The 26,029-nt window shown below is 38.4% G+C and overlaps 1 protein-coding gene across 1 annotated transcript in view; it reads left to right on the top strand.

Annotated features, from left to right (window-relative positions):
* si:dkey-106n21.1 (solute carrier family 23 member 2) overlaps positions 1 to 26,029 on the top strand; it is a 70,564-nt gene that overhangs the window by 32,286 nt on the left and 12,249 nt on the right. The window contains 7 exon segments of the mRNA XM_046849907.1: positions 9,669 to 9,826; positions 9,925 to 10,096; positions 11,232 to 11,413; positions 14,371 to 14,488; positions 16,565 to 16,610; positions 16,613 to 16,720; positions 23,334 to 23,587. Of these exon segments, the coding sequence (XP_046705863.1) occupies positions 9,669 to 9,826; positions 9,925 to 10,096; positions 11,232 to 11,413; positions 14,371 to 14,488; positions 16,565 to 16,610; positions 16,613 to 16,720; positions 23,334 to 23,587 (1,038 nt within the window).

Raw genomic sequence — 26,029 nt, 5'->3', positions numbered from 1 at the left:
ACAACTAAGGCCAGACATATTGGCTTATTGTCTTGCCCTGGGAACTTGTTCTTGAGATGTGAAAACCAGGAGGGAACCAATTCATTCCCTTATAGCTTTAAAAAAGAAAACAAATGATGTTTTATGATGTCTACAGCACGTAGGCACCGTTGCTATTAGCGATCGGAGAGGGGCGGTGATACGTTTGAAATTTACTCTCGTGTCTTACATACACACACTCTCTCTTATGTCAACACTGCCATTTAAAATAATTTCATGTTGTCATGCATGCAACAATCTTTATTCTTGGTTAGATATATAATTATGCATGTATAGCTGAGGGCACAGGAGCGAGTTCGACACTTAAGTTAAAAGTAAAAATTTAGACCTACAACATACCATTCTACAGTTAAATGAATGGAAGTACACCTTGTATTTGACTGAATATAGATAAGACCATAGAGGATCAGTTTTTAAGTGCGATATAAACTTTCTCATTATTAACCATATTTCCTAAATAATCAGTAAAGCAACGGTCTTGCCGGAACCTGCCATCTACTTGTGTGTCAACTACAAACAAATTGTCTTCTATGGAATCCCTCTTATGCTTGCCCTGACAAGAGCTTTAAAGCTGTCTGTTCTTTGTGACTCCAACTGGTGTCATATTTAAGAAATCAATTATTCTTGCCACTTTGTTAAACAGTTTCTTGAAAGCGAGCTCTCGTTGCTTTAGTACATTGCAGACTTCGTTACACAATTGACAACAGATTTTATGCCGGATACAGTTTTGTGTTATGCTCTTAAAGAAGTTCCTCGGGCACTCCAAGTCTCCATTCATAGCAGACACAATGACAAGTCCTAGCACAGCTTTGTCTTTTTGAAACTGATCTTTTAAACCAGTAGCTGTTGAGGCACTATATTACTGGTTTGTAGAACATCTGTTGGACTCTCGAGAGATCTTAGAACATAGGTATATTGTTGTGTGACTGTTCCTAATTGGTCCACCCATTCATCTTGACACTAGTGAGAGTTTAGTCTTTCTGCATTTACATTTATTGGATTTGGCAGATGCCTTTATCCAGAGCAACTTACATTTATCTTATTCATACAACTGAGCAGTTATGGAGTTGAGGGCCTTGCTCAGGGGCCAGCTTGGTGTGGCTTGGATTCAAACTCATGACCTTCAGATCCAAAGTCCAATGCTTTACCCATTAAGCTACCACCTCCTCTTTCTCTGTGATCAGTTGGGTAAAATGGGCAACAATCCTGTACAGTTGTATGCCTCCAGCTTTGTGGTAACAGTTTGGTGAAGAACCACATATGGCAGGAAAGGTCTTTTGGCAATATAGTGTATTTAAGAATTAAAGAACATCTGCTGCAGTTTTCCAGTTTTAAAGAATTAGACCAAGTGACATGGATGTGATTGGTCTCTGCAGATACTCTACTTTTGTCCAACACAGCTCAATGATTGGTTATCTCTCTGTGATTAGATCGCTTTATGTTAGAACTTGGGCAGGTGTATGCAACCTTGGGGAAGTTGTGCACAAATGAATCACATTGTGCCCATTATATTGCATAGTTCTCATCTACAATATCAGAAATCAATATCAGCCTCTCCACCATCACCCACTTGTTCAGTTCTTAATACTCAGACTTGAGAAATGCAACTTGTCCATTTGTTTTCCATTTGTATGTTATCAGACCCTTGCAAATGATCCAGAATGCAACTTGTGGATGCCATAAATGCAAATGTTGTTTTCAAGTTAAACAAGTTCTCCCAGATTGTCCCATTGCTGCATTCCCTCCCACTGGCTTCCTAAAGCTGGCCGCATCAGATTTAAAACAATGATGCTTGCCAAAAGCTGACAGAAATAGACTGACCCCCCAGGGCAGTGGTAGCTTAGTGGTTAGTGGTTAGTGGTTGAGATGTTGGGCTACTGATTAGAAGGTCATGAGTTAAAACCAGAGCACTGCCAAGTCGTTACCATCCAACCCTGCTCAGATGCTAACATGAGATAAATGTCTGCCAAATTCCTCAAATGTAAATAAATGTAGATTTCCTTGCAGCACAATTTTGGCTCAAACCAATGTTGTGGGAATGAATGGTTTTTACCCCTGAATTATTTTCTTTTTTTTCATCATGATGGCCTCCTTTTTTCTCTCTTATCCAACAGATGACAAAATGCTGTACAACAATAGAACGAAGGTTGCAGGATGCAGGATGCAGGTTTTATTTGTAAAGTCATCAAGTATTGTGTTCGATTTATCGTCAGCTAAAATGGACTTCTTTTCAAAATATTGGATTCCCCTGTGTCAAGCCTAAGCACTATATTACCCAACAGCCACTGCACTTCCTTGTTTGTGACATGTCACCTTGATTATAACTGGTGTATAGACCCTTCTGCATTCATTGTCTCACATTTGTCTTCCATGCTTGTTGTTATGGGCCTCAGGTTTTGTTGATTTTGTCTTTGTAATTCTTGATCAGGGACCCGTTCTTACTCAATTAGCTCGAATAGATTTTTACTATTTGACATGTTTCAGGAGTTCATCTTGGAGTTGTTATAGAAACAGGTCAGTAAGATCAAGCCTGCTCAGGAGCAAGATTAGTTTACCTAGCAGGATTAGATCATGGTTCTATAAACGGAGGTGATACAGGAAGTCTGTTGTAGCCATTCCTCTTTCCATTTTTATGCAGGTGACCTGATGTGGAAGTAACAGGAATAATATGGAGAGTTTTCCAAATTCAGTGTGTAATGTGGGATAGATGGGATCCTTCAGCACAGCCTGATAGTGTACCTTTGGATCTTTTTTTAATCTTCCTTAGAACAATTATCCATTGTTAAAGCTGCATACAAAAAAGTATTAATTAAAATTAAGTTAAATTTCCTTTTTGGTTTTAGTTTTTGTGGGTCCTGTGGCAGCTTGGACATGGCTCTGTAACAAAGATGTAAAATTTATATCATGTCAGTAACTTTCTGCCAGTCCTCTCTCCATGTTTTTGCAGATTTTAAGGTTCTCCCTGGTCGTTTAACAAGGTCTTTTTTAAATCCCTATTACCTTTGAATAATGTTTGCTCCAAAGTGGTAAAAAATATTATAGTAAAGTATTTAGATCCACTTCACTGTTTTCAGTGTTATGTAATGTTATGATTTTTCCCCCGTTAATCTTCACTCAGTGCCCCACAATGACAAAAAGAAAACAGAATTCTACAATATCTTATGTAAATAAATATTCCGACTCTTTACTCAGTACTTAGTTGAAGCAACTTTGGCAGCAATTACAGCCTCGAGTCCTTTTGGGTTTGACGCAACAAGCTTTTCACACCTGGATTGGGGATTTTCTGCCATTCTTCAGAGCAATCCTCTCAAGCTGGGGCAGGTTTGAGGGGGAGCGTTGGTGAAGAGCCATTTTTAGGTCTCTCTGGAGATGTTCAGTAGGCTGGACAACTTTAAAACATTCAAAGAGTCGTCCCTAAGCTACTCCTGTGTTGTCTTTGCTGTGTGTTTAGGGTCATTGTTATGTAGGTAAACCTGTGGCCCAAACTGAAGTCTTGAGTACTGTGTGAGTAATCTTCCAAGTCCCTACTGCAAAAATAACACCCCCACAGCATGATGTTGCCACCACCATGTTTCACTGATAAGAATGTTGGCAGGTAATGAGCAGGGCCTGAGTTATTCCAGAACTCAAGTTTTGAATTGAGGCCAAACATTTAAATCTTGGTTTCATCAAACCAAAGAATCTTGTTCCACACAGTCTGAGAGTCCTTCAGGTGCCTGTTGGCAAACTTCAAACATATTTCCATGGGATTTTTCACTGAGGAGAATCTTCCGTCTAGCCACTCTACCATAAAGAAAAGGTTGTAACTCAGTGGTTAAGGCATTGGGCTCTGGATCGGAAGGTCATAGGTTCAAATCCCAGCACCTATAAACTGCTATTGCTGGGCCCTTGAGCAAGGCCCTTAATCCTCAACTGCTCAGTTGTAAGTTGCTCTGGATAAGGGTGTCTGCTAAATGTCGTAAATGTAAATGTAAAGCCCACATCGTTAGAGGGCTTCGACTTCAGTGATGGTTGTCCTTCTGGAACTTCTATCTCCACACAGGATATCCAGAACTTAGTCTGAGTGACTATCAGGTTCTTGGTCACCACCTCCCCTGATTGCTCAGTTTGGCCAGACGACCAGCTCTTGAAAGAGTCTTGGTTGTGACACGCTTCTTCCATTTGAGAATTATGGAGGCCACTGTGCTCTGTGTAGCCTTCCCCAGATCTAGGCCTTGCAGCAATCCTGCCTCTGAGCTTTGCAGGCAGTTCCTTTGACCTCATTGCTTATCTGCATCGTCAGCTGTGAGGCCTTCTATATAGAGGTTGCTGCCTTTCCAATTCATGCCTAATCAATAGACTTTTCCACAGATAGACTGCAGTCAAGGTGTAGAAACATCTCAGCAACAAACAAGAGAAGTGGGAGGCAACTGAGCTTTTTTTAAGTGTTGTTGCAAAGGGTCTAATTATTTATGCATGTGACATTTCAGGTTTTTATTTTTTTTTGTTTAGGAAATTTACAGACATTTCTAGAATTCTGTTTTCACATTGTCATTATGGGGAACTGAGTGTACAGTGCATCTGGAAAGTTTTCGCATCGCTTCACTTTTTCCATATTTTGTTATGTTACAGCTTTATTCCAAAATGTATTAAATTCATTATTTTCCTCAAAATTCTACAAACAAAACCCCATAATGACAACATGAAAGAAGTTTGTTTAAAATCTTTGTAAATGTATTAAAAAAATGAAAAATAAATCACGGTTCACAGCCGTTGCCATGACACTCAAAATTGAGCTCAGGTGCATCCTGTTTCCACTGATCATCCTTGAGATGTTTCTACAACTAGAATGGAGTCCACCTGTGGTGAACTGATTGGACATGATTTAGAAAGGCACACGTGTCTATATAAGGTCCCAAAGTTAACATACTTTAAAGTATTCATTTCTTGTGTTTTCCTCACAAAGACATCTGATGATCATCTCTCGATAATCCATACGACACTGAGTTTGTATTATTTTTCCTTTTTGTTTTGAAACGACCTTTTAAAGTTAGCGGTCATAATCAAGAGCTTGTTGCGACACAGAAAACACAAACACACAAAAAAAGGAAGAATCCAGCAAAGGAAAAATGGAAATAAAATTATTTTGAGTCAATATTGTATTATAAAACAAATCCCATTTTGAATTTATTAAATGTTTTGTGGATTTTGGCTACAATAGCGTTAGCATGTGATTAGCTGAGTTAGCGAGCTAGTCACGAGTTTTGTTTTATGAATCATGACAGATTATGGTGGTTAGCTTCGATTGATTTTGATTTTGATTTGTGGTTTAAATACCATTAGGAGCAACTACCTGAGCATGATCTGTAGATATTTGTAGTTCCTCATTGTTACTCTTGGCTACATTTAAACTGAAATCTAAATGGGTTTGTGTATGTTTACTATGTAAAAGGAAAAAACGAGATCAAAGCTCTGATTTCTAAAGAAAAGGTGATTAAAACAGACTTCGGCTGGCTTCCAAAAGTGGAAGATGTTTTTTGAGAAATCACAGGACGGTGCTGTTCCATCAGCACCACTTAGATATTGCTGAAGCCAAAGTAGATATAATGATGCTGTTTTCAAAAAAAATATTAATCGGCCAATAAAATCTACGCAAAAGGCTGGTCTACAGAGTGACGAACAAATATTTAAGTCCATGGATTAATAATTCAATTAATTGAAGTTTCTGTATATTTAAAATTATATCTTAAATGTTTGTTTTTTTCCAGATGGAAAAATGTTTTTTGTTTTTTTTTTATAAAATTTTTTTTTTTCAAAACTGATGTTCATACATTCATACATATGGACAAAAGTTTGTAGGCCATACGATTCTTTTTGAACATCCCATTCCACATTTAGGGCTAATTTGCTGTTCTAATGAGCTCCACTCTTCTGGGAAGATGTTCCACTGGATTTTGTGGAGATTTGTGCTCATTCAGGTAGTGATGTAGGTGAAAAGTTGAGGAGGTCTGGGGTGCAGTCACATTCATCACAAAGATGTTCAATAGGTTTGGAGCTCTATAGCAGGAGATCTTCCACTCCAACCTGTGTAAAGCAGATCTTCATGGAGCTGCCTTTGTGCACAGGAGCATTGTCATGCTGGAACAGGCTTTGGTTCTCCAAGTTGAAGTGCATCTAAAGACGTATTATGCAATTGTGTGCCTTCATGTTTGTGGTAACAGTTTGAAGAAGAAGCACATATGGCTGGAAAAGTCCCAATACTTTCTTTTAATCCGACCAAAATAAATCAAGAGAACTCAGTGTTCCTTTGTTTTGTTTTGTTTTGATCCCAAATCTTCCATGGGGTTATTCGATTCTGATTTATATTTTTTATTTTGTAAAAAATGTTATCTTGCTTTTTATTTATTTATTTATTTATTTTTTTATTCATAAATGTTCACATCATTCACTTTAATTGAACTGTTATGTGAAGTAAATGTAAAAACAAAGTGAACATCAAAGGCAGAAATAAATGGATGGAGGGAAAGACGACTGGAATGAAGTCTGGTGCAGAAGCGTGAGACACTTTAAGGTTTGAGTCAGATTCTTTTCTTTTCCTCTCTCCTCTTTTCTTCTCTTCTTTTCTTCTCTGGTCTCCTCTTATAATATATTCTCATCAAAATTGTTTCTTATCTCTTCTCTTCTCTTCTCTTCTCTTCTCTTCTTAATTCTTTTCCTCTTATAATCAATTTTTTTCTTCTCTTCTCTTCCCTTCTTCTTATATTCTTCTTCTTTCAATTCTTCTTCTTCTTTTTCTTTATATTCTTCTTATTTATCCTCTTTTTTTTAATGATCTTCTTTTTCTTCTTTGTTTCTTCTTCTCTTCATCTTGTCTGGATGCAGTGTCACCCAGATGTGAGAATTCAGCCCAGATGTTATTGATATGGAGTAGTTTATAAAGGAATATATCCTGAACAGCGTTAAAAAAAAAAAAATAAGTAAATAAAAATGAAGATGAATACAGTTAGATGCTTTTAAAAGCTTTCAGAAGGTTCTGAGTATTAAAATGTTACATTTGTTCTATATTATTGAAGCTTTTAGTATGCTAATTAAATATCTGGTTACACTCATGCTAATAAAACACAGACGAAGTTTGTTCCAGAACATTCTTAACATGGGTTCTCTGGCAGAGATCCGTCATGGCTCTGCTAAGATGTTCAACTCGAATCATTTGTTTTGGTTTAAGTTTTGGTTTAGAGCGCAAAGTCGGTGCAAATCTAAGCACATGAATTACTTAAAGCGAAGTCGTTTTAGCAAAACATTATTGACTCTTCATTGTAGAGGAGATGTCTTCTGCCCAGATGAATGTTTGTCTGAAGGCTACCAGGGAAACACAATATTAGTTCATGGCTGAAATTAAACATCTGTTTAAAGTATGCTAGCTTAGAGAGCACATTTCACCCTATTACCCCCCCTCCACACACACACACACACACACACACACACACACACACACACACACACACACACACACACACACACACACACACACACACAGACTTACTACCCCCCTGCCTTTGGATCGAACCACTATTTGCTTTTATGAACCTTCATAAACTGAATCCATCATTTCACCATGTTTTACCAATCAGAGCTCAGCAAAATGAATAATAATAATAATAATAATAATAATAATAATAATAATAATAATAATAATGAATAATAATAATAATAATAATAATAATAATAATAATAATAATAATGAAAATAATAATATTAATAATAATAATAATAATAATAACAATAATAATAATAATAATGATAATAATAATAATGAAAATAAACAGCATGAGAATGAGAACAAATCTAAAAACACTTCTGCTGCGTGTAATGCAAAAATATCTCAAGGAGATGATGGTGTTTTAATGAATAAAAAAAAAAACCAAAAATTTGTTCTGTAAAATTGCAAAAGGAATTTAAAAGTTTTGTTTTAAATGTTTAGGAATAAAAAGAAATAAATGATGATTCTTTAATCTTATTGTGATGTTTGTGTGAAAGCTGTGATTTTCTGTAAGAAATGTAATGTATCATTTCCTTTCATTTCCTTTTCTATAATGTCGTTTCTACACTCTGTAGTTTGTAAAGAAAAAAAAGCATTTGTAGTTTTGTGCAACCTCTGCCTCCTCGACCTCCTCTTTTTCTTCCTCTTCTTCAGCCCTTTCTTCTTCTTCTTTCTTATCGTCCTCTTTTTTCTTTAGTCTCCTGTTATTTTTCATTCTTCTGTACCACTACTTCTTCCTCTTCTACATCTCCTTTTCCTTCATCCTTCATACGTTTGTTTTTCTTTTTTATTGATCCTCATTTTCTTTTCATCATTCTATTCTTTTCTTATGTTTTTCCTCCCTCCCTGCCTTCTCCTCCTCCAATTCTTTTTCTTTCTCAATATCATTTTCTTCCTTTCCTTCTTAGTCATCCTCCTCTTCTTTTTGACTTCAAATTATTTTCCTTTTTCATTATGCTCTTCTTCTTCTTCTTCATCTTTTTTTTCTTCATATTCCAACTTCTTCATATTCATCCTCCTCTTCATTCTTCTCTTTTCTCTCTTCATATTCGTTTTCTTCTACTTCTTCTTTGTATTCTCCTTTCCCTCAACTTCCTCCTCCTTTCTTTTTATTCCTTTTTCACTTCTCCTCTTTTTTGTTTGTTTGTAAAGGGCATAAGTTTAAATCCCAGCACCACCAAGTTGCCACGGCTGGGCCCCTGAGAAAGGCCCTTAACCTCTTTACTTCTTAGTGTATAAATGAGATCTGTGTCGCTCTGGATAATTTGCTGTGAATGTAAATCTACCAAGAAGAGTCAATCACGTTCCCCAGGTTTGACTTGCATGATCTATCTAAATCCGCCAAAGAATCGGATCATATCTTAAGTGGTGTTGCCATGGTAACACATTTTAAGACCATGTCAATCAGAGCATCAAAAAAAATGGAAGTAAAGCATCATTCCAGTAGAAGTCATGTGACTCCAAGTGATGCAGCTTGATTTTTTCCACATCCCCGTACTATGGAATGTTTGAGATGATGTCACAGTTGTTGACGAATGTTTGGCAGCCTGAAATGACTATTTTCTGTAACATAACCCTCTATAAACTTGCAGTATATGTTTTCAGTGTGATTTGGATGCAAATTCCTACAGTATTTAATATTGTTTTTATGCCCAAATTGTCAAAGAAAGGTTTGTTTGCTCTACTTTCTTTCTTAGCTCCAGTATGTAGATGCAGATGAGTCCAGTGTGGCCACTTTCACACATGCTCTTCTCCATCTTTATTTCCTGATTCTGAGGGAAACGGACTTCACGAAGCTCAGCTCAGCCTGTACTGAGAGAGGAACACATGAGAGATCTGCTCCTACATGTGAAGTGTGAGAAGGTTCTGTTAGGCAGGATGAGAGAGGTCATACTCCTCGACTAAAAGGTGTACAGGGAGATTACGAATAGAAGGGTGTGGGAATTTGATGTCAGTGAGAAATTCCTCAGAGCCTCGTATTAGCCACCTCGATTTCAGTCGTAAAATAGAGAGAAATAGTGTATCAAATCTTCTAGAGCCAAGCCTGAAGGTTTTTGTTCAACAAATGTCTGCATGAGCTGATTAGTGTTTCCCCTGTCTTCTATTTAAGCATTACATACTGGCTTTCGGTGGGATCCTGGCCATCCCTTTAATCCTCGCAGAGCCGTTGTGCATTAAGGACAACAACGCGGCCAAGAGCCAGCTGGTCTCCACCATTTTCTTCGTATCAGGAATTTGCACCATGCTTCAGACCACCATTGGGACCAGGTTGCTCATTTACTTTCACATGCTTCCCATGATCTCCCTGTTATTTAATGTACACAAGGTATATTATACACAAATTCAAAATCATCATGTTTGTCTAGATTGCCGATCTTGCAAGGAGGAACGTTCACTTTCGTCACACCAACGTTGGCTATCCTGGCACTGCCTAAGTGGAAATGCCCGAAGGGGAGCGTGACCCCTGACTTCAATGCCACAGTGGCGTCTGTTTCCCATACAGACCCTGAGGAAGTGTGGAAAATGCGCATACGAGAGGTACACATGCGGCATGCTTTCAACCAGTCGTGTTAACAACTTTGTTTACATGATCCTATTTTCTATACAGAGATCCGATCTATCCTGGTGATTCATATCTTGGTTTTTCTCCGGAACAGAAAAATATTTGCGGATATTTTCCACCCATGCAAACATGTGGGTGGAAAATTGCATTTACACGAAATAAATAATTAATTAAGCATGTAATTAAACAGATGTCATTTAAAAAACAAAGCAATTGAATGAGTGAATGAGTAATTTATTAAATAAATACAGTAACGATTTTTATGTAAATAAATACCTGTATACATAATACAATTAAGCATGTAAGCGAGTAAATTAATAGCTATTTACACGTTGATATGTGAATAACTAAAGAAGGTTAGAAAGTGAGTTTTCTATTTTAGTGAGTACTGAAGTGGTTCTTTAACACATCTATCAATAAATCTAAATATTCATATGTTTTTGTAATAGAAACCAATGGTTAATGACTAATAGTAAGACGATGATATTGAGAAACAGGGTTCGCAAACAATCACAAAAAAACTATGCCTTGTACTTGCCCCACTAGGGGGCGGTGTAACATCCTCACTTCCCCCTCTCTAGGGCCCCTGTTTGTCTCATTCGAAATGACTTACAGGTGAAGAGCTGATAGTGACAGTAACTTTCCACCAGTAAACAAGAAACAAGTGGAAGCTGTTTGTAGGAAGAACAGAGGGAACCACAAATAACATACTGTTTCGAGTTAAGTGCTGGAATACCGCACACATCGCAGTCACAATGCAAGAGAGGTACAAAGGATGCGACTTTGGAATAATACTACAGGTGGAACTACAGATTTACCCCAAAGGCACTCTCATGGCATGAGGGGACACACCCAATGAGACCTACACACACCCATTCAGAGTGAGAGAGAGCTGAGGAATTCTTTGTAAGATCAGTGAACCATGGAACAGAAATGAAATATACATATGTTTAGTTGTATTAGAATTACTGAGAGGAGTCATTTCGAGCTACCTCACAAGTTCAACCAAGCTTTTAGCTTGTAATATAAACCAAACTACACTGAGCTTGAGAACCTTCCATCATTGGTGTAAGAAGAAGTGCTTGTGTTTAATGAATGCTCCTTTCCCAGATCCAGGGAGCCATCCTGGTGGCATCGCTTCTTCAAGTTGTGCTCGGACTCTCAGGGCTGGTGGGATTTGTGTTGAAGTTCATCGGACCGCTGTCTATCGCACCAACCATCAATCTGATTGGTCTGTCGCTCTTCATCCAAGCTGGAAAGAAGTCAGGATCACACTGGGGCATTTCAGCTATGTGAGTCAGCTTGTAGTGTGAGACACTAGGTAAGGATAGAGCAGGAGGTTTGGGGCAGGAGTTTACTTATAAGAAAGTAACCATGCCCATTTGAGACAGAAATTAGTGACATTTAGATCAATCTGAGGCAGATATTCAAGACAAAGAAAAGTCAAAGTGAGGCAGAAATCTGAGAAAGAATCTAAATCCAGCTAAGGCAGAAGGTTTAGACAATAAATAACTCAAGCTAAGACCAAAATTCAATACAGAAAGCTCATCAAGCTGAGGCATAAATCTAAAAAAACAGTTACCTCAAGCTGAGGCACAAATTTGAGACAGAACCAAACTCATGCTAAGACAGAAATGAAAGACAAATGAGGCAGAAATCTGAGGCACCGTTAACTCATGATAACCCAGAAATTTGAGATAACAGTTAACTCATGCTGAGACAGGCATTTGAAACAGAAAGCTCATCCAAATGAGGCAGAAACCCAGACAGATCCAAACTCATGCTAATTAATTAATCACAGTTAATTAAATCTAAGGCAGAAATCTGAGACGCAGTTTACTCGAGTTAAATCAGACATTTAAACTTTGTTTCTGCCACAGCATTAGTTTGGTTTAGTCTCAAATTTCTGCCTCAGCATAAGGTAACAGTTACCTCAGATTTCTGTCATTAGCTTGAGGAGATTTCTGTCTCAAATGCCTGCTCAGCATGAGTTAACTCTTGCCTCAGATTTCTGCCTCAGCTTGGGGAGACTTCTGTCTCAAATGCCTGCTCAGCATGAGTTAACTGTTGCCTCAGATTTCTGCCTCAGCTTGAGTTAATCATTGTCTCAAACTTCTACCTTAGTTGGAGGTCAATTCTGGCTCAGCTTGAGTTACATGTAGTCTAAAATGTCTAAGCATGAGTTAACTCTTGCCTCAATTTTTTGGGTTTAGCTTGAGTTAAATGTCTCAGATTTCTGGTTTATCATGAGGAGATTTCTGTCTCAAATTTCTGCCTCAGGTTGACTTAAATGTGGTCTAAAATGCTTGCCTCAGAATGAGTTAACTGTTGCCTCAGATATCTGTCTAAGCTTGAAAAGATTTCTATCTTAAACCTAAGTTGGAGTTAGATTGTGGCTCAGATTTCTGGCTCAGCTTAAGTTACATGTAGTCTAAAATCACTATCTAAGCATGAGTTAACTGTAGATTTAAGTGGACTCTAGACCTATTAACTTATACTGATGCAAATGATGGACATGGCAATCAGCTCAAGGTGAGGCAGGAGATTATGCAGCCATTAATCTATTTTGAGGAAGGATTTACATGTTTAAAAAGAAGATTTTTGAGTAAGAAACTTGAAGAAAAAGAAATTCAAAGCCTTTGGTTATTTGCTTGATGTTAACCTGAGACTTTGAGGCAGTTTAAACCAACAGCACCACTGCTAATGACTCCATATTCATAAATCTGTCAAACACCACAGCATTATATACTAGTGACAGCAGCTTATAAGAAAGTACAATCAGTTCAGCATTGCTTACTGAAGATCAGGATCGGCTTTCCAGTCTGTCCTGTTTCATTAATGACCTATAAAAGAACATTTAAAGTCTGCCAGGTGTAACACAGAGCGCAGCATTCACTGAGCGGCAGGCTACGCATCTCCTTTACCAGCCCATTAGCCCCCCACTCCAGGTGCCTCTGTGTGTATGTGTATCGCAGTGTACGCCTTTGTGTGCACACGCCTTTGTCTGAGTGGATGTGCATGCGAGTTTGTTTGTCCCGCTGTAGACTCGTAGCCTGAGGCCAATCAGTGAAGTCCATTCATTATGCTCAATGCATGTTTCGATGTTGCAGCGCATTGCTTAGCTGAGTGCACTTAGCATAAGGGGGGACTAAAGAGAAAAAGACCTTTCCCTCATTATGAACCGTGTGGACTTTGTACTCACATTGTTGAGTCATCAAACCACATTCCAAATGCCTTACATTTAGTCCATAGCCTGGAGCAGATTTCATTTTAGCATAAAAAATATTATTGATTTTAATAATTTAATAGCATTGGTTGTTCATATATTGTAAGTCGAAATATGGCCTAGCCTACCCAGGAGCTTCAAAGAATGATGAGTATGAGTTTGTATACATAATTTAGCAAAGCAAAGCAATTTACAGTACCGTAACTGTATCGTGTGTGTATATATATATATATATATATATATATATACAGTATACACAGTGCAACCTCAATACTCACGGTTCTATGACCCAACAAAAAATGGCGAGGTTTTGACTTTCTCCTTTTGATGGTTTGATGGGGAATTGAACATGTACTGTAGTACTGTACTGTAAACTCTACAAAAAAAATTAATTACTTGTCATAAATGTTATCAGTTGCAATTTCCTAAGGCAAAGTCAGCATTTTCTGGAGGTGTTACTGGCCTGGCTTTACCCCAAACAAATCATCTGAGTAGTGTAGTTACTTTATATGTATAAAGGTATTTTTCCAGCTATATGTGCTCCTTCTCCATACAGTAACCACAAAGCTGGAGGCATACAATAGTATAGGATGCATTTGTGTGAAATATTTGAGGTCAAAGCTCTATAGCAGGTCTTCATGGATCTGACTTTGTGCACAGGGGCTTTGTCATGCCACATATAACTAGAAAATTTACATGGCCCAGTATTTTTGTCCATACAGTTCAATCAAAAGGTAGCAGTTTAGTCAACTGTGATCTCAAGACATTTGAGAATATTTTAACCAAAGAGGCAAATGTTGAGGTTTCAGACAGCAGTTAAGGTTCTAGCAGCAGTTACACCAAATCCAACATCTGATCTGTGTAGCAAATCAGTATATATTGAAATGATAAATGAATATTTATTTCCTGGTTATTTATTTAGGGACAATTAATCCACACTTTCTGACCAATCAGACTTTTCCGGGAAGAAAATAAAAAATTATAAGAATGTTTTTTTTCCTGAAGTTTCTTTTGTATTTGCAGGACTGTGTTTCTCATCCTCTTCTTCTCCCAGTATCTCAGTAAGATCAAAGTCCCTCTTATTGCCTACAGGGACAAGAAATGGATAGTGTTTCATTATCCTCTCTTTAGCCTGTTCTCGGTAAGTTTTATTTGTTTTGTTTTTTTTGTTTAGCTGTTGGTGTGAGTTCCAGCTGGTTTTCTTAGAAAGAAAAAAAAAACCAGCAGTTAAAAATAAAGCATCTTCTGCTGGATCTTTTCATCTGACAACGTCAGCTTAGTGTCATTTCTAATCTTATTAGTTTCAGTTTGGCGCACAAAAAGAATGGAGGAAGTTTTGTGTGTCATTTGTCAGAAGAAATGTAAAACGAGTTTAATGGAGGATAAAACTGTATTTCTCTTTTAAAGCTCAGTCTGTCAGTATTACAAAAAGGTCACAGATTTCTGACAAACCAGAGAAACAGAGAACAGAGAAACCTGTTAAGAAGTATATCCTTTAACTCTGCAAGGTTCAAGGTTCTACGAGTGCCATAAATTTGAACCACGGTTTGTGTTCATTAATATGTCATGGAAACGGTATTTCAACAGTTATGATGTTAGACTTCTAATCAATAGGTTTTGAGTTCAAATCCCACCACTGTCAATTTGCTGCTCTTCTCAAGGGGTTAAAGATAATAATAATATAATCACAATCTTTATTTTATACAGCGCCTAACATCTCAAAGCGCTTTCCAAGCATGGAAGAAAAAAAATAAGAATAATAAATAAATAATAGTAATGAGAAAACATAAGAAAAAAGAGAACTAAATAAAATAAGTATATAAACATCACAGAATACATCACAATAAAAAGATCACATAAAAAGAGAAAAGAGAATTGCACAGCTTTGGTGCGGGGAAAAAGCCCAAAGCGTAAACAGCTAGGAGGAACAACCAAAAGACTGGAATCAGAGGAACGACGATCTCGTTTTGAAGGGTAGACAGTTAAAAGCTCTGTCAAATAATAAGGTGCTGTACCGTACCATGTGGGGCCTCATACAGTAGGTCAGCATTAGAACTTTTAAAACAATCCAGTATCTGACAGGGAGCAAATGCAATGACACCAAAACTGGAGAAATCTGCTTACCAGACCTGGTCAGGCAGAATCCTAGCAGCAGAATTTTGGACAACCTGTCGTTTGTTTAATGTCAAGTCAAGTCAAGCCAAGTCAAGTTTATTTGTATAGCGCTTTTCACCACAGACATTGTCTCAAAGCAGCTTTACAGAAATCAACAGTGAAGGTGAATGGTGTGCATTTATCCCTGATGTGGCAAGGAAAAACTCCCTCAGATGTTATGAGGAAGAAACCTTGAGAGGAACCAGACTCAAAAGGGGAACCTCGTCCTCATTTGGGTGACATCAAGAGTGTGATCATAAATCTTTCAACAATACAGAACACTGGAGAGTGAGAACTAACATGAGCACTGGAGTATAAGATTATAAGTAAATGTTCTTTCTACAGTCTTTGGTATAAAAGTAGGAGCTACTGAGCTCAACATTTGTGATCATCACAGATCCAGCAAATGTAGATTTCAAAACCCCAACAAGCAAAGCATTGCAGCAATCGATGTGTGAAAAACCAAAAGAATTTATCATTTTTTCTGCAACCCGAAAAAATTAAACGTGGGTGGAGTCTTGCAATGTTTCTGAGATTAGACTGTATACAGTGCTCTACTCTGAACATGAGAGAAAAATGTTACATTTGGGTCAAAAATCACCCTCAAGTTTTTTTTTAGCTTTGATTAAAACTCCAAAACAGAGACATCTAATTTGATCAAATGTTTGCTGTATGTTAAATTCAAATCAAATCAAATGTTATTAGTCACTTATACATTCATACAGAGTGAAAAGCATGTAGTGAAAAGCTTCTAACAACTGTCCAATAAGGAAGAATGTGCATGTAAATAGAAATAAAATATAACAAAATATAAGTATTAACAAGTATAATTATAAAATATAAAATATAAGCATAAAACATATACTATGTATAAAATATATATACATAATAAAACAGAAAGGCATGGGAATGGATATGACAGATACTGACTGAAGTCCAAATTTAAAATACCACAGTGTCATTGTTACATTTTTTCACAATTTCTACTTCTCCTGTTAGTTCCTTCAGCATTCCTCTTGGTTCTGAGGAAAAGCTGAGGAACGTTTCCTCTCCTCCTTGGCAGGTGTTGTTCGGGATGGCTGGAGCTTGGCTGGTGTGCTTTCTCCTGACATACTCAAAGTCCTACCCAATTCGCCGCACCAGTATGGATACCAGGCCCGGACAGATATCAACCTCGATGCAGTTAGCAGTGCTGAGTGGTTCTTTATGCCTTATCCAGGTTGGTGCATTAGCGATGCTGTAATGATACCTTCTGGGTTACTGGATGCACCAATATTTTTTTCCACAGTACCAGTGAAATTCTTATTTATTTGAATTCATACTATTAAAAATCATTTTATATGAGAATAAAATAACATCCATGTGATATAATCTCAGCGCTAATAAACAATATAAAATGTATATTTCATGGGTCATGATCAAAGCAAATCAGAACGCCAACTATGTTCTGTACAAATATCAGGAGGTGGATATACAGCATCTTAAAGTCACTTGGACATGCAGGTATCATAAGTTACATGTAACTGTATCATAATGTTATGTAAATGTTATTTATAGAGCATAGTTAAAAGGAACTGGCAAAAGTGGTCAAATGGAAAAAAGAAGGAGAGAATGAAAGCGAGAGGTGCAAACATCTGGGCTGCATCTCTACTAATAATGTAGCCTGTTGTTAGTGTTACTCCTGGTGCTGCTATAAACGTTTAAGGCAGCAACTAACTCCAGCTGAGGCAGATTCATTCCACATTTAGTCTACATTTAATGTTGGAATACGCTCCACTTTTCTGAGATGATGTTCCTCCAGATTTTATGAGATTTGTCTAGATTCATTTAGCCACAAGGCTGTTAGTAAAGTTAGGTACTGATCAAGGTGAGGTGAGGAGGCCTGGGGTGCAATCAGTGTTCACATTCATTAAGGTTTATAGCTCGTTTATAGATCTTCCACTCTAAGAAAAGTCTCAGATTTTGGATCCTCACTGAGCACACACATCATACCCACATATTGTACAGCATATAATATAGAGTTAAACGTTCTCAGTGTTTATGGACAAAAACTTCATTTGAGCTTTGATTTTAAAAATGGTAACAGATGAAACATGAGCGTCCTGCTTCAGCCAAGATGAAGAAACAGTCAGCAGTAGCCGCGCAATGGACCTTAAAGATCTTGCCGCTGTACGAGCATGAAACATGTTTGCAACGTGGTTTGATAAAAACAAATATAAAAATCATTTATTCTGCGTGAAAGTGGAAGCCAGCGGAGGGAAGCTGGAACCGGCGTAACATGATCCCTGTTCTTTTGTAAGTAAAACCGAGCTGCAGCTTTTCAAACAAGTTGCAGATGTGTGACAGATGACTTCACTGATGTGAACACATGAGGCATTATGGTAATCCAACCGGGAGAAAATAAAAGCATGAAATATCAACTTACAATAAAAAATACAAAAAATAAAAAAAAAAATCCTAGAGCTCAACAAAACTCTACAAAATCATTTGTAATGATTTTATAATAAAAAACATTCTGTGAATTACAAAATCATAACAAACCATCATCTGTGAACCATCGTCCTGACGTCCTAGTGGTCCCTAATGTTGTCAAGTAGACACCAATACGTTGCCATTTCCATTAAAACCATTATAAAATCTTATAAAGGATTTGAAATTCTTGTCATCTAAATTTTAACATCCTATTTAGGGTTTAGAGTAAATTGGTTTAGAAATGCATACGTGTGGAAAAATGTGTAGATCCCAAGGTGGAACCCTGAGGACTGACAGGAGTTCCCTATAGTGAGAGAATATGTTCTCTCTGATTGATCCAACACTGAGATCTTCACCAAAACCATCAACAGAACCATCTTCACTTCTGCAAGTTCGGAGCTCTGAGCACTTCTTCCTTTAATCCACCAGCAGGAAGAACTTAAACATAAAACTCATGTTTGAAAAGATCATTTACTAGCAGCACAGGGTAACAGGTGACAAACAGCTGTATGAACAAAAGTTTTGGGACACCTGAATTTTTCAGCCATATGTGGTTCTTCTCAAACTTCCACAATCGTACTGTAGCGTGACATTTTCCCTTCATTTGACCTAAGAGACCCAACCATGTTCCAGCATGACAATGTTCCTGTGCACAAAGCCAGCTTGATGAACAAATGCTTACCATGGGCGGAAGTGGATGATCTCCTTCTATGAAGTTCTGACCTAAACCCTTTTGAGCGTAATGAATTGGAACGGCACCCCAGGCCTCCTCATCTCACCTAAATAAACATGTCTTTGTACTCTGTCTGGAAAAGAAAATGATTTTATTGCAACTAATAAAAAAAATCTATTGTATCAAATGAATGCTCCAAACTCATGCAGTTAATAAAATGATTTACTTTTCATAGAATAAAAATCATTACAATTATAATAATGTATTCTCATAAATATTAGTGTGCTCTCTCAAAGTCCTAAGGGGCAAAGTTATTGGTGCCCCTACTGAATATTTATAATAAACACAAACCAAAATGAATCCTGTACAGTACAGGGAGTTCAAGATTCAATGTTTGCAAGAGCTCCTGAAGCACTCAAACTGCTCTTGCAAACATTGATGGATCACAAATTCTGTGGTAACAAGAGATTTTAACTGTGTCTGGTTAAAATGCACAAATTTGTGGTTGAAAGGATCCACCGTAACTATCAAAGATCTCGATTATGAGCTTCAGGGAAATGTAGCTTCGGAGAACTTCCTGTTAAATGTATCAGAATATTATACATATTTCCTAGAGCTAAATGTGTTCAGGTGACTGTAAATGTAAATTTATTTTTTTCATAATGACTTTATTTATTTATTTATTTATTTATTTATTTATTTATTTAGGAGAAAGCCTCGGAAAACTCCCCAAGTTTATTTTACATTTTAGGATATCCGTATCAGACGGTTCGTAGGAAAATGTTTTTCGCTTGAAAAGGCCCATTGTGTCATCCTGAGAACATTTCCTGCTTATTTGTAAGCGGGTTTGAATACTTTATATATTTCTGTAACACTCAGTTCCTCAGATATCTCATCGAGAACCGCCAATCTGGCTGAGGGTTTGGTGTTCAGGCTGAACAGCAGTCATGAAACCTGCACATTGAACACGTCTGGAACACGTTGAACAAGTCTCGCTTTTCCAGCCAGAACATAAATCTTATTCATAACAAGAACTTACAGCTACACTCCAAGGATCTGTAAAGCAGGGCAGGGAGTGTGTGCTTGTGTTATCCTCACTGGTGTAAGATCACAAATCACTACTATGGACCATGGTGTTATTCAGAATATTCTCTGTCCTAACTCCACTTCTCTTCACTTCACTCTACTTCACTCCTCACTCCACTCCACTCCTCATACCATTTCTCACTCCTCTCCACTCCTCTCCTTACTCCTCTCCACTACTCTCCACTCCTCTTCACTCCACTCCACTTCTCTTCACTCCACTCCGCAGACCACTTCTCATGCCACTTCTCTTCACTCCACTCCACTCCTCACTCCTCTCCACTCCACTCCACCCTCTTCACTCCACTCCTCCTCTCCACTCAATTCTCCACACCACTCCTCTTCACCCTCTCCAGTCCACTCCTCTCCACTCCACTCCACTCCTCTCCACTCAATTCTCTCCACACCACTCCACTTCAATCCTCTCCACTCCTCTTTACTTCACTCCTCTCGACTCGACTACTCTCCATTCCACTCCACTCCACTCCATTCCACTCCACTCCATTACTCTCCACCCACCTCTCCACTTCTCAGTCCTCTCCACTCCTCCCCACTCAACTCCACTCCACCCTCTTCACTCCTCACACAATTTCTCACTCCTCTTCACTCGACTCTACTTAACTCCTCTTCACTTCTCTGCAATCTACTCCTCTCTACTCCTCTCCTCTTCACTCCACTCCTCTCCACTTCACTTCAATCTTCTCCACTTCTCTCCACTCCTTATTCCACTTCTCACTCCTCTCCTCGCACGGCTCCTCTCCACTTCGCTTCAATCCACTCCTCTCCTCTCCACTCCTCGCACCATTTCTCACTCCACCCCACTTTCTTTGATTTGGTGCTGAATGCTCAGAATGTTGCAGGCGTAAAAGTTCCTCGGCGCCTGGCGGTGCACTTTAAAATCTCTCACGCGTGTGGTGGAACAGATGCCTTCAGATTAGACCACACTTCACCACCTCAATGAAGTTGTAGGGCCATTACAGATTCTGCATGAACAACACCAAAGTTTTAAAAACTGTCCAATCTCTCCAGTAAGGCTCCTAGATTTCACACATGGTTGGTATCTCCTTTCTGCTTCCAGCTGAAAACTTCACAACCTTGAAGTCCACAATCTTTTGTCTTCCCAACATTCAAGAGTTCTCCAGGCATTTAATCTTCTCCAAATAGGAGATCAGGGCCACCTGAGTGGCAAGGTGCAGCAGTGGTCTGTCTCAGGTCCCAGGTCGTGAGTTTGGAGGGAATTTTAGTGTTAAATGCTGAGCTGCAGGCGGCAAACAGCTTTTTGACATAAAATACTCTAAAGTTCTCACACAGGTGCTGCACTCGTTATTGACATGCTGCTGTGAATTAATGTCTAAACTGTGAATGGAGAATTGCTCTCTTTTCATCTGTTCTTGGCAGCATGCTGAGATAAACACGCATTATGGCACTATTCTTTCAGTGACACTGTCTGTATATCTTGGCACAGGACCCAGTTTAACCTGTTGCTCAGTAGCTAACAGGGTTTTAAACCCTTTTCTGCAACTGTATAGGTACAGATTCTTTATTGATGCCGAAGGGGAAAAATGGTGGATCTAAGGGCGTTAATTGTTATAAAAGACGCATGAAAACGTGTGGTACATGAGCAGAGTGTAGCGATCCGCATCAGGCAATCACAACCAGGACATTGTTTTCCTGAGTAAGTCATCGGTAAATTTTCAACCACCAAACAGATCAACACACACTTCACCTGAGATACCTTAAAACCAACGAAACCATCACAGGGCTGCGTAACACACTCGGAGAAAAGCGCTATGTGTTTGCCCTCTTTCACATACCCAGGTTCATAGAATTGTGTGATTGACAGGGGAAAGAGAATAAGCCCCTCCCACCTTGGTCAGTTTTGCATTCCCGACCCTAGATGGTGGACAGTTTAGAGGTTTTTCTATACAGAACACACATTTGAAAAATTATTTTAATCTTCATCCTCCACTTGTTTCTCACTACATCAACAAGAAGCGTAAACCCACGGTTCTGCTGAGAGTGTGTATGAAGTAAAGGATCTCTCAAAGTGTTTGTAGCTAAAGAAACCTCTGTCCTGATAATATGATAATCTCCTGATGGGCAGGAGCATGGAACCCTGCATCCAAGTTCTTATGCATCACCAATTTTACTGAAGTTTTTTGTACTTTTGTATGTGTAAATGCAGTATATTATGTTCTTAGTGCAGGTATTAGATATCGACAGGTTCAGTGCAAATTGTGCAAATAAATGTGTTGGAATGATCAGGTGAGAATAGTGAACGGTCTGGGTTACTAATTAGAAAGTCACGGGGGGTTCAAGCCTTTGAAATTAACAAGCTGCCACTCTTGGGCCCTTGAACAAGGCCCTTAACCCTTTGTGCTCAATGGGCTCTGTATCATTCCTGACACTGCGCTCTGACCCCAGCTTCCTATGCAAAAAGAGAATTTCACTGTGCTGTAAATGCATCTATTCTATTGAAGGTGTTTATACAGAGATCATGTAGTAAATATGTTATAATTATAACATATCATATCCGACTTACGATTTTTTTGATCATACGATGTATGCAAAAATATTTTTCACGTTTTGTGCGGCAGGCAAATGAAATGCTTTTCTTCTGCTAGCGGGCGACAGAGTCCAGTTGTCTCAGTGTTAGAGCGCATATTATTTTTAGTTTCTAGTTTTTAGTTTTTAGTTTCAAAGCCCTGTTCTAGCTCTTGCCGCTGAACACTGAAACAGTGTATTGATTCGTCTCATCTGCTACTCGTGTGCTTCTTACCGCTCATTTAGCGTAGCTCCGCCCTCCGCTTCGCAAACCGGGACTCGTCCGCGCACCCGCTGCCACATATATACACTATACACACAAAAGTATTGGGATATCTGATTTTCCTGTTATATGTGGTTACCACAAAGTTTAAGAAACACAACTGTACAGGGCGTCTTTGGATGTGGTAGAATGAAATTTTCTCTCCACTTGAACTAGGAGACCCAAACCTGTTTCACCATCACAATGCCCCTGTGCACAAAGCAAAATTCATAAAGTTACGCTATTTATAGATTGGAGTTGAATTTATTAAATTATTAAAAAATGACAGTATACTACTGCATACTGATTAACATTTTTCCAGACTCCTGGGTAGGTCATGTCTCGACTTACAATATTTTCAATTCATCAGAACACATCTCCATTGTAAGTCAGGGACTAAGACTACCTGTACATGCATTATAATAAATACATTATGCATAATACATTATATATATTCAATATATTTATACATTACAGAGACCAGGGACCAACTGCATTATTAATAAACAGGATAAATGTATATGTATGTATAATATACAGGAAATGTACATTTGTACAGTAGTGTACAGAAAGGTGCAATACATGAAACTGTGCAAACATTCAGTACAATTTCATTTCTGTAGCACTTTTAATAATGACTAGATCCCAACCCAGTAATCAGTGATTCACTTGCAGGTCATTCCAAGACATTCGTTTATGAATTAATTGTAAATATATAAAAAAAAAAAACACACTTCACCAAATATATATATATATATTGATTTACTGTATCCTTTCCCTCAAAATCTCCATCTTCAGGACAGTGGGGTCTTCCGAGCGTGAGCGTCTCGTCCGTCTTGGGCATGATGGTGGGGGTTTTGGCGTCCACCATGGAGTCCATCGGGGATTACTACGCCTGTGCGCGGCTTTCTGGTGCCCCAACTCCGCCCACCCATGCTATTAACCGTGGTATTGCGGTGGAAGGCCTGGGCTGCATCCTGGCAGGGCTGTGGGGCAGCGGCAACGGGACGACGTCTTACAGCCAAAACATTGCTGCTTTGGGAATCACCAGGGTAGGTGTTCAGATAATACAAATACTACTACTAATAATAATAATCAGAGGTATTAATTCCAGTCGGACTTGAGTAAAAGTCTTTGAGTATCTGATTTGAGTATTTGAACATAGGCTCAAAAATGCACAAGTCCTTAACACCAAGACACGTGTTAGTAAAAAGCCCCAAATAGTTGATTTGTGTGTCTAATTGTCCACCATAACACTGCATTAACAACAGTAAGGTCAACACAACAGCCTCTTCAACACGTCCGGATAAAACAAAGATCAACAAGTCGATCAAAAGAAAAAAAGCAATCTTTCAAAAAGGGATCTTCAATTAACCAATAAAATTACAGTGTCATTTTATAATGTAGAAGAACTGTTAGTATTCAATGGGCAAATTGAAGGAAAGTAAATAATTATAGATAAAGTAAAACCAAATACAGAGGTGACTGTGTTGTGATGCAGCTTTCAATGTCAGAAATGAAAGATTTTTTCGTTCAAAAAGCCGTTTTTCAGATTTTTTTGGAATTTATTTGAGCTCTTTTTGGAGTGAAAATAAGACCAGCAGTGTTAATAAAAAAAGTCGCTCACTGGCAGCGGATGTGTGGGGGGGAGTGTAATGACATCTTCAACAGAGGTGCAAAATTTAATAGTTTATTTAAATACAGTGGAGTAAAAAGTCTACTGAGGAAGTCTAGAAGAATCTACAAAATCAACTGAATCAGAAATGTAGTTGAGTAGAGAGTAAAGGTTACTTACATCTTTGATGTAACTAAAAAGATGTTAAAAAATCACTTAAGTACAGTAACTGAGTACATTTCCTCAAATACTTTACACCACTGGTAATAACAGGAATGCTTCAAGTATTCTTTGGTCCTCAATAAAGATCTTATCATTCAGGAACATGTTATTTCTATATAACTCTATAATGTTTATTTGATTCTTTATGGTGTTAGGAAATGGATTCGAAATGGATTGGAAGCTTGAGAATCACAACTTCATAATTCCTAGGAGGACTAGGATTTCCTGAAATAAGATTACTGGAAACTGTCAAAGACATTTTTCCAGTTTAGTTAAAAGTAAGCTCAGATCAGCTCAGACTGGGGAAGTGGTAGCTTAGTGGATAAGAAGATGGACTTCTGCTCAGAAGGTCAGCACCATCAAGCTGCCAATACAGAGTTCTAAGCAAGGCCAGCTGTACATTTCTGGATAAGGGTTTTCCAATTACCTTAACACTAGTTTTTCTCGAGTTCCTCTTTCACTCTGGGTTTCTGCGTCTGTCACCTCTGTCGTCTTGTCTGTAATTACTCTGTCTGCTCAGTTCGGTTTCACTGATTCTTCATCTTCTCCAGTTGCTTGTGCTTTTCACAGTGCATACCGTGTTACCTCCTGCCTAACACCTTATACCCTGCTAACGGGTGCTGAGGTTTGCCTCACTGCCCTCACCTTGGGGTGATTTGTCTGATGTGAAACGCAACACCCCCTGCTTGGATTTACTCAGTGCTGTAATTAGGGTCTGCATGCTATCCTTCAATCCAGGCTTTTCCAGCCACGGCTAGGATTTTCCCACGTCAGCCACGTCTGCTTTCTGTCTGTGGTACATTCTTAAGGTTTTTTTTTTCTTTCTGTCAGCTACATAATAAAATGTACATAAGGAAATAACGCAATTTACTTCACATGACACACAGTGATGGAGTTACTGATGCCACCATTACATTTTCCTATAACAGCAGAACAGTGTTTTACTCTGTATGTCTTATGAATGGCACATATTTTTTATCCATTTATGTGCACATTTAAAGTTAATTCTTGTTATAATATACACTCTGTGAACAAACGTTTGGAAACGTCTTTGCATAAAATTGGGATGTGCTTCTTTATGAACATCCCATTCCACATTTAGTCTCTATCTGCCATTATAATTCTATCCATATAGCTCCATTCTTCTGGAATGATGTTCCACCAGATTTGGTGGAGATTTGTGCTCATTCACCTACAAGGCTGTTAGTAAAGTCAGGTTCTGATGTGGGTGAGGTGGGGAGACCTGGGGTGCAGCCAACGTGGTGATCTTCCACACAAATGTAAAACATATCTTCATGTGAAGGTGGGAACTCAGTGGTTAAGGCTCTGGGTTGCTGATGGGAAGGTCAGGGTTTGAAGTTCAGGGGTATGTACAGTATCATGTCAAGTCAAGTTTATTTCTATTGCGCTTTTCACAACAGACATTGTCTCAAAGCTGCTTTACAGAAATCAACAGTTAAGGTGAATGGTGTGTGTTTATCCCTGATGAGCAGCCATGGTGACTGTGGTGAAGGAAAAACTCCCTTAGATGTTATGAGGAAGAAACCTTGAGAGGAACCAGACTCAAAAGGGGAACCCATCCTCATTTGGGTGATATCAAGAGTTTGATCATAAATCTTTCAACACTACAGAACACTGGAGAGTGAGAACTAACATA

The sequence above is a fragment of the Silurus meridionalis genome, chromosome 5 (genome assembly GCF_014805685.1).
Source record: "Silurus meridionalis isolate SWU-2019-XX chromosome 5, ASM1480568v1, whole genome shotgun sequence".
In the NCBI taxonomy this organism is placed as follows: Eukaryota; Metazoa; Chordata; class Actinopteri; order Siluriformes; family Siluridae; genus Silurus; species Silurus meridionalis.
Note: the sequence above shows the minus strand (reverse complement) of the source record. Positions and strands in the feature narration are given on the sequence as shown.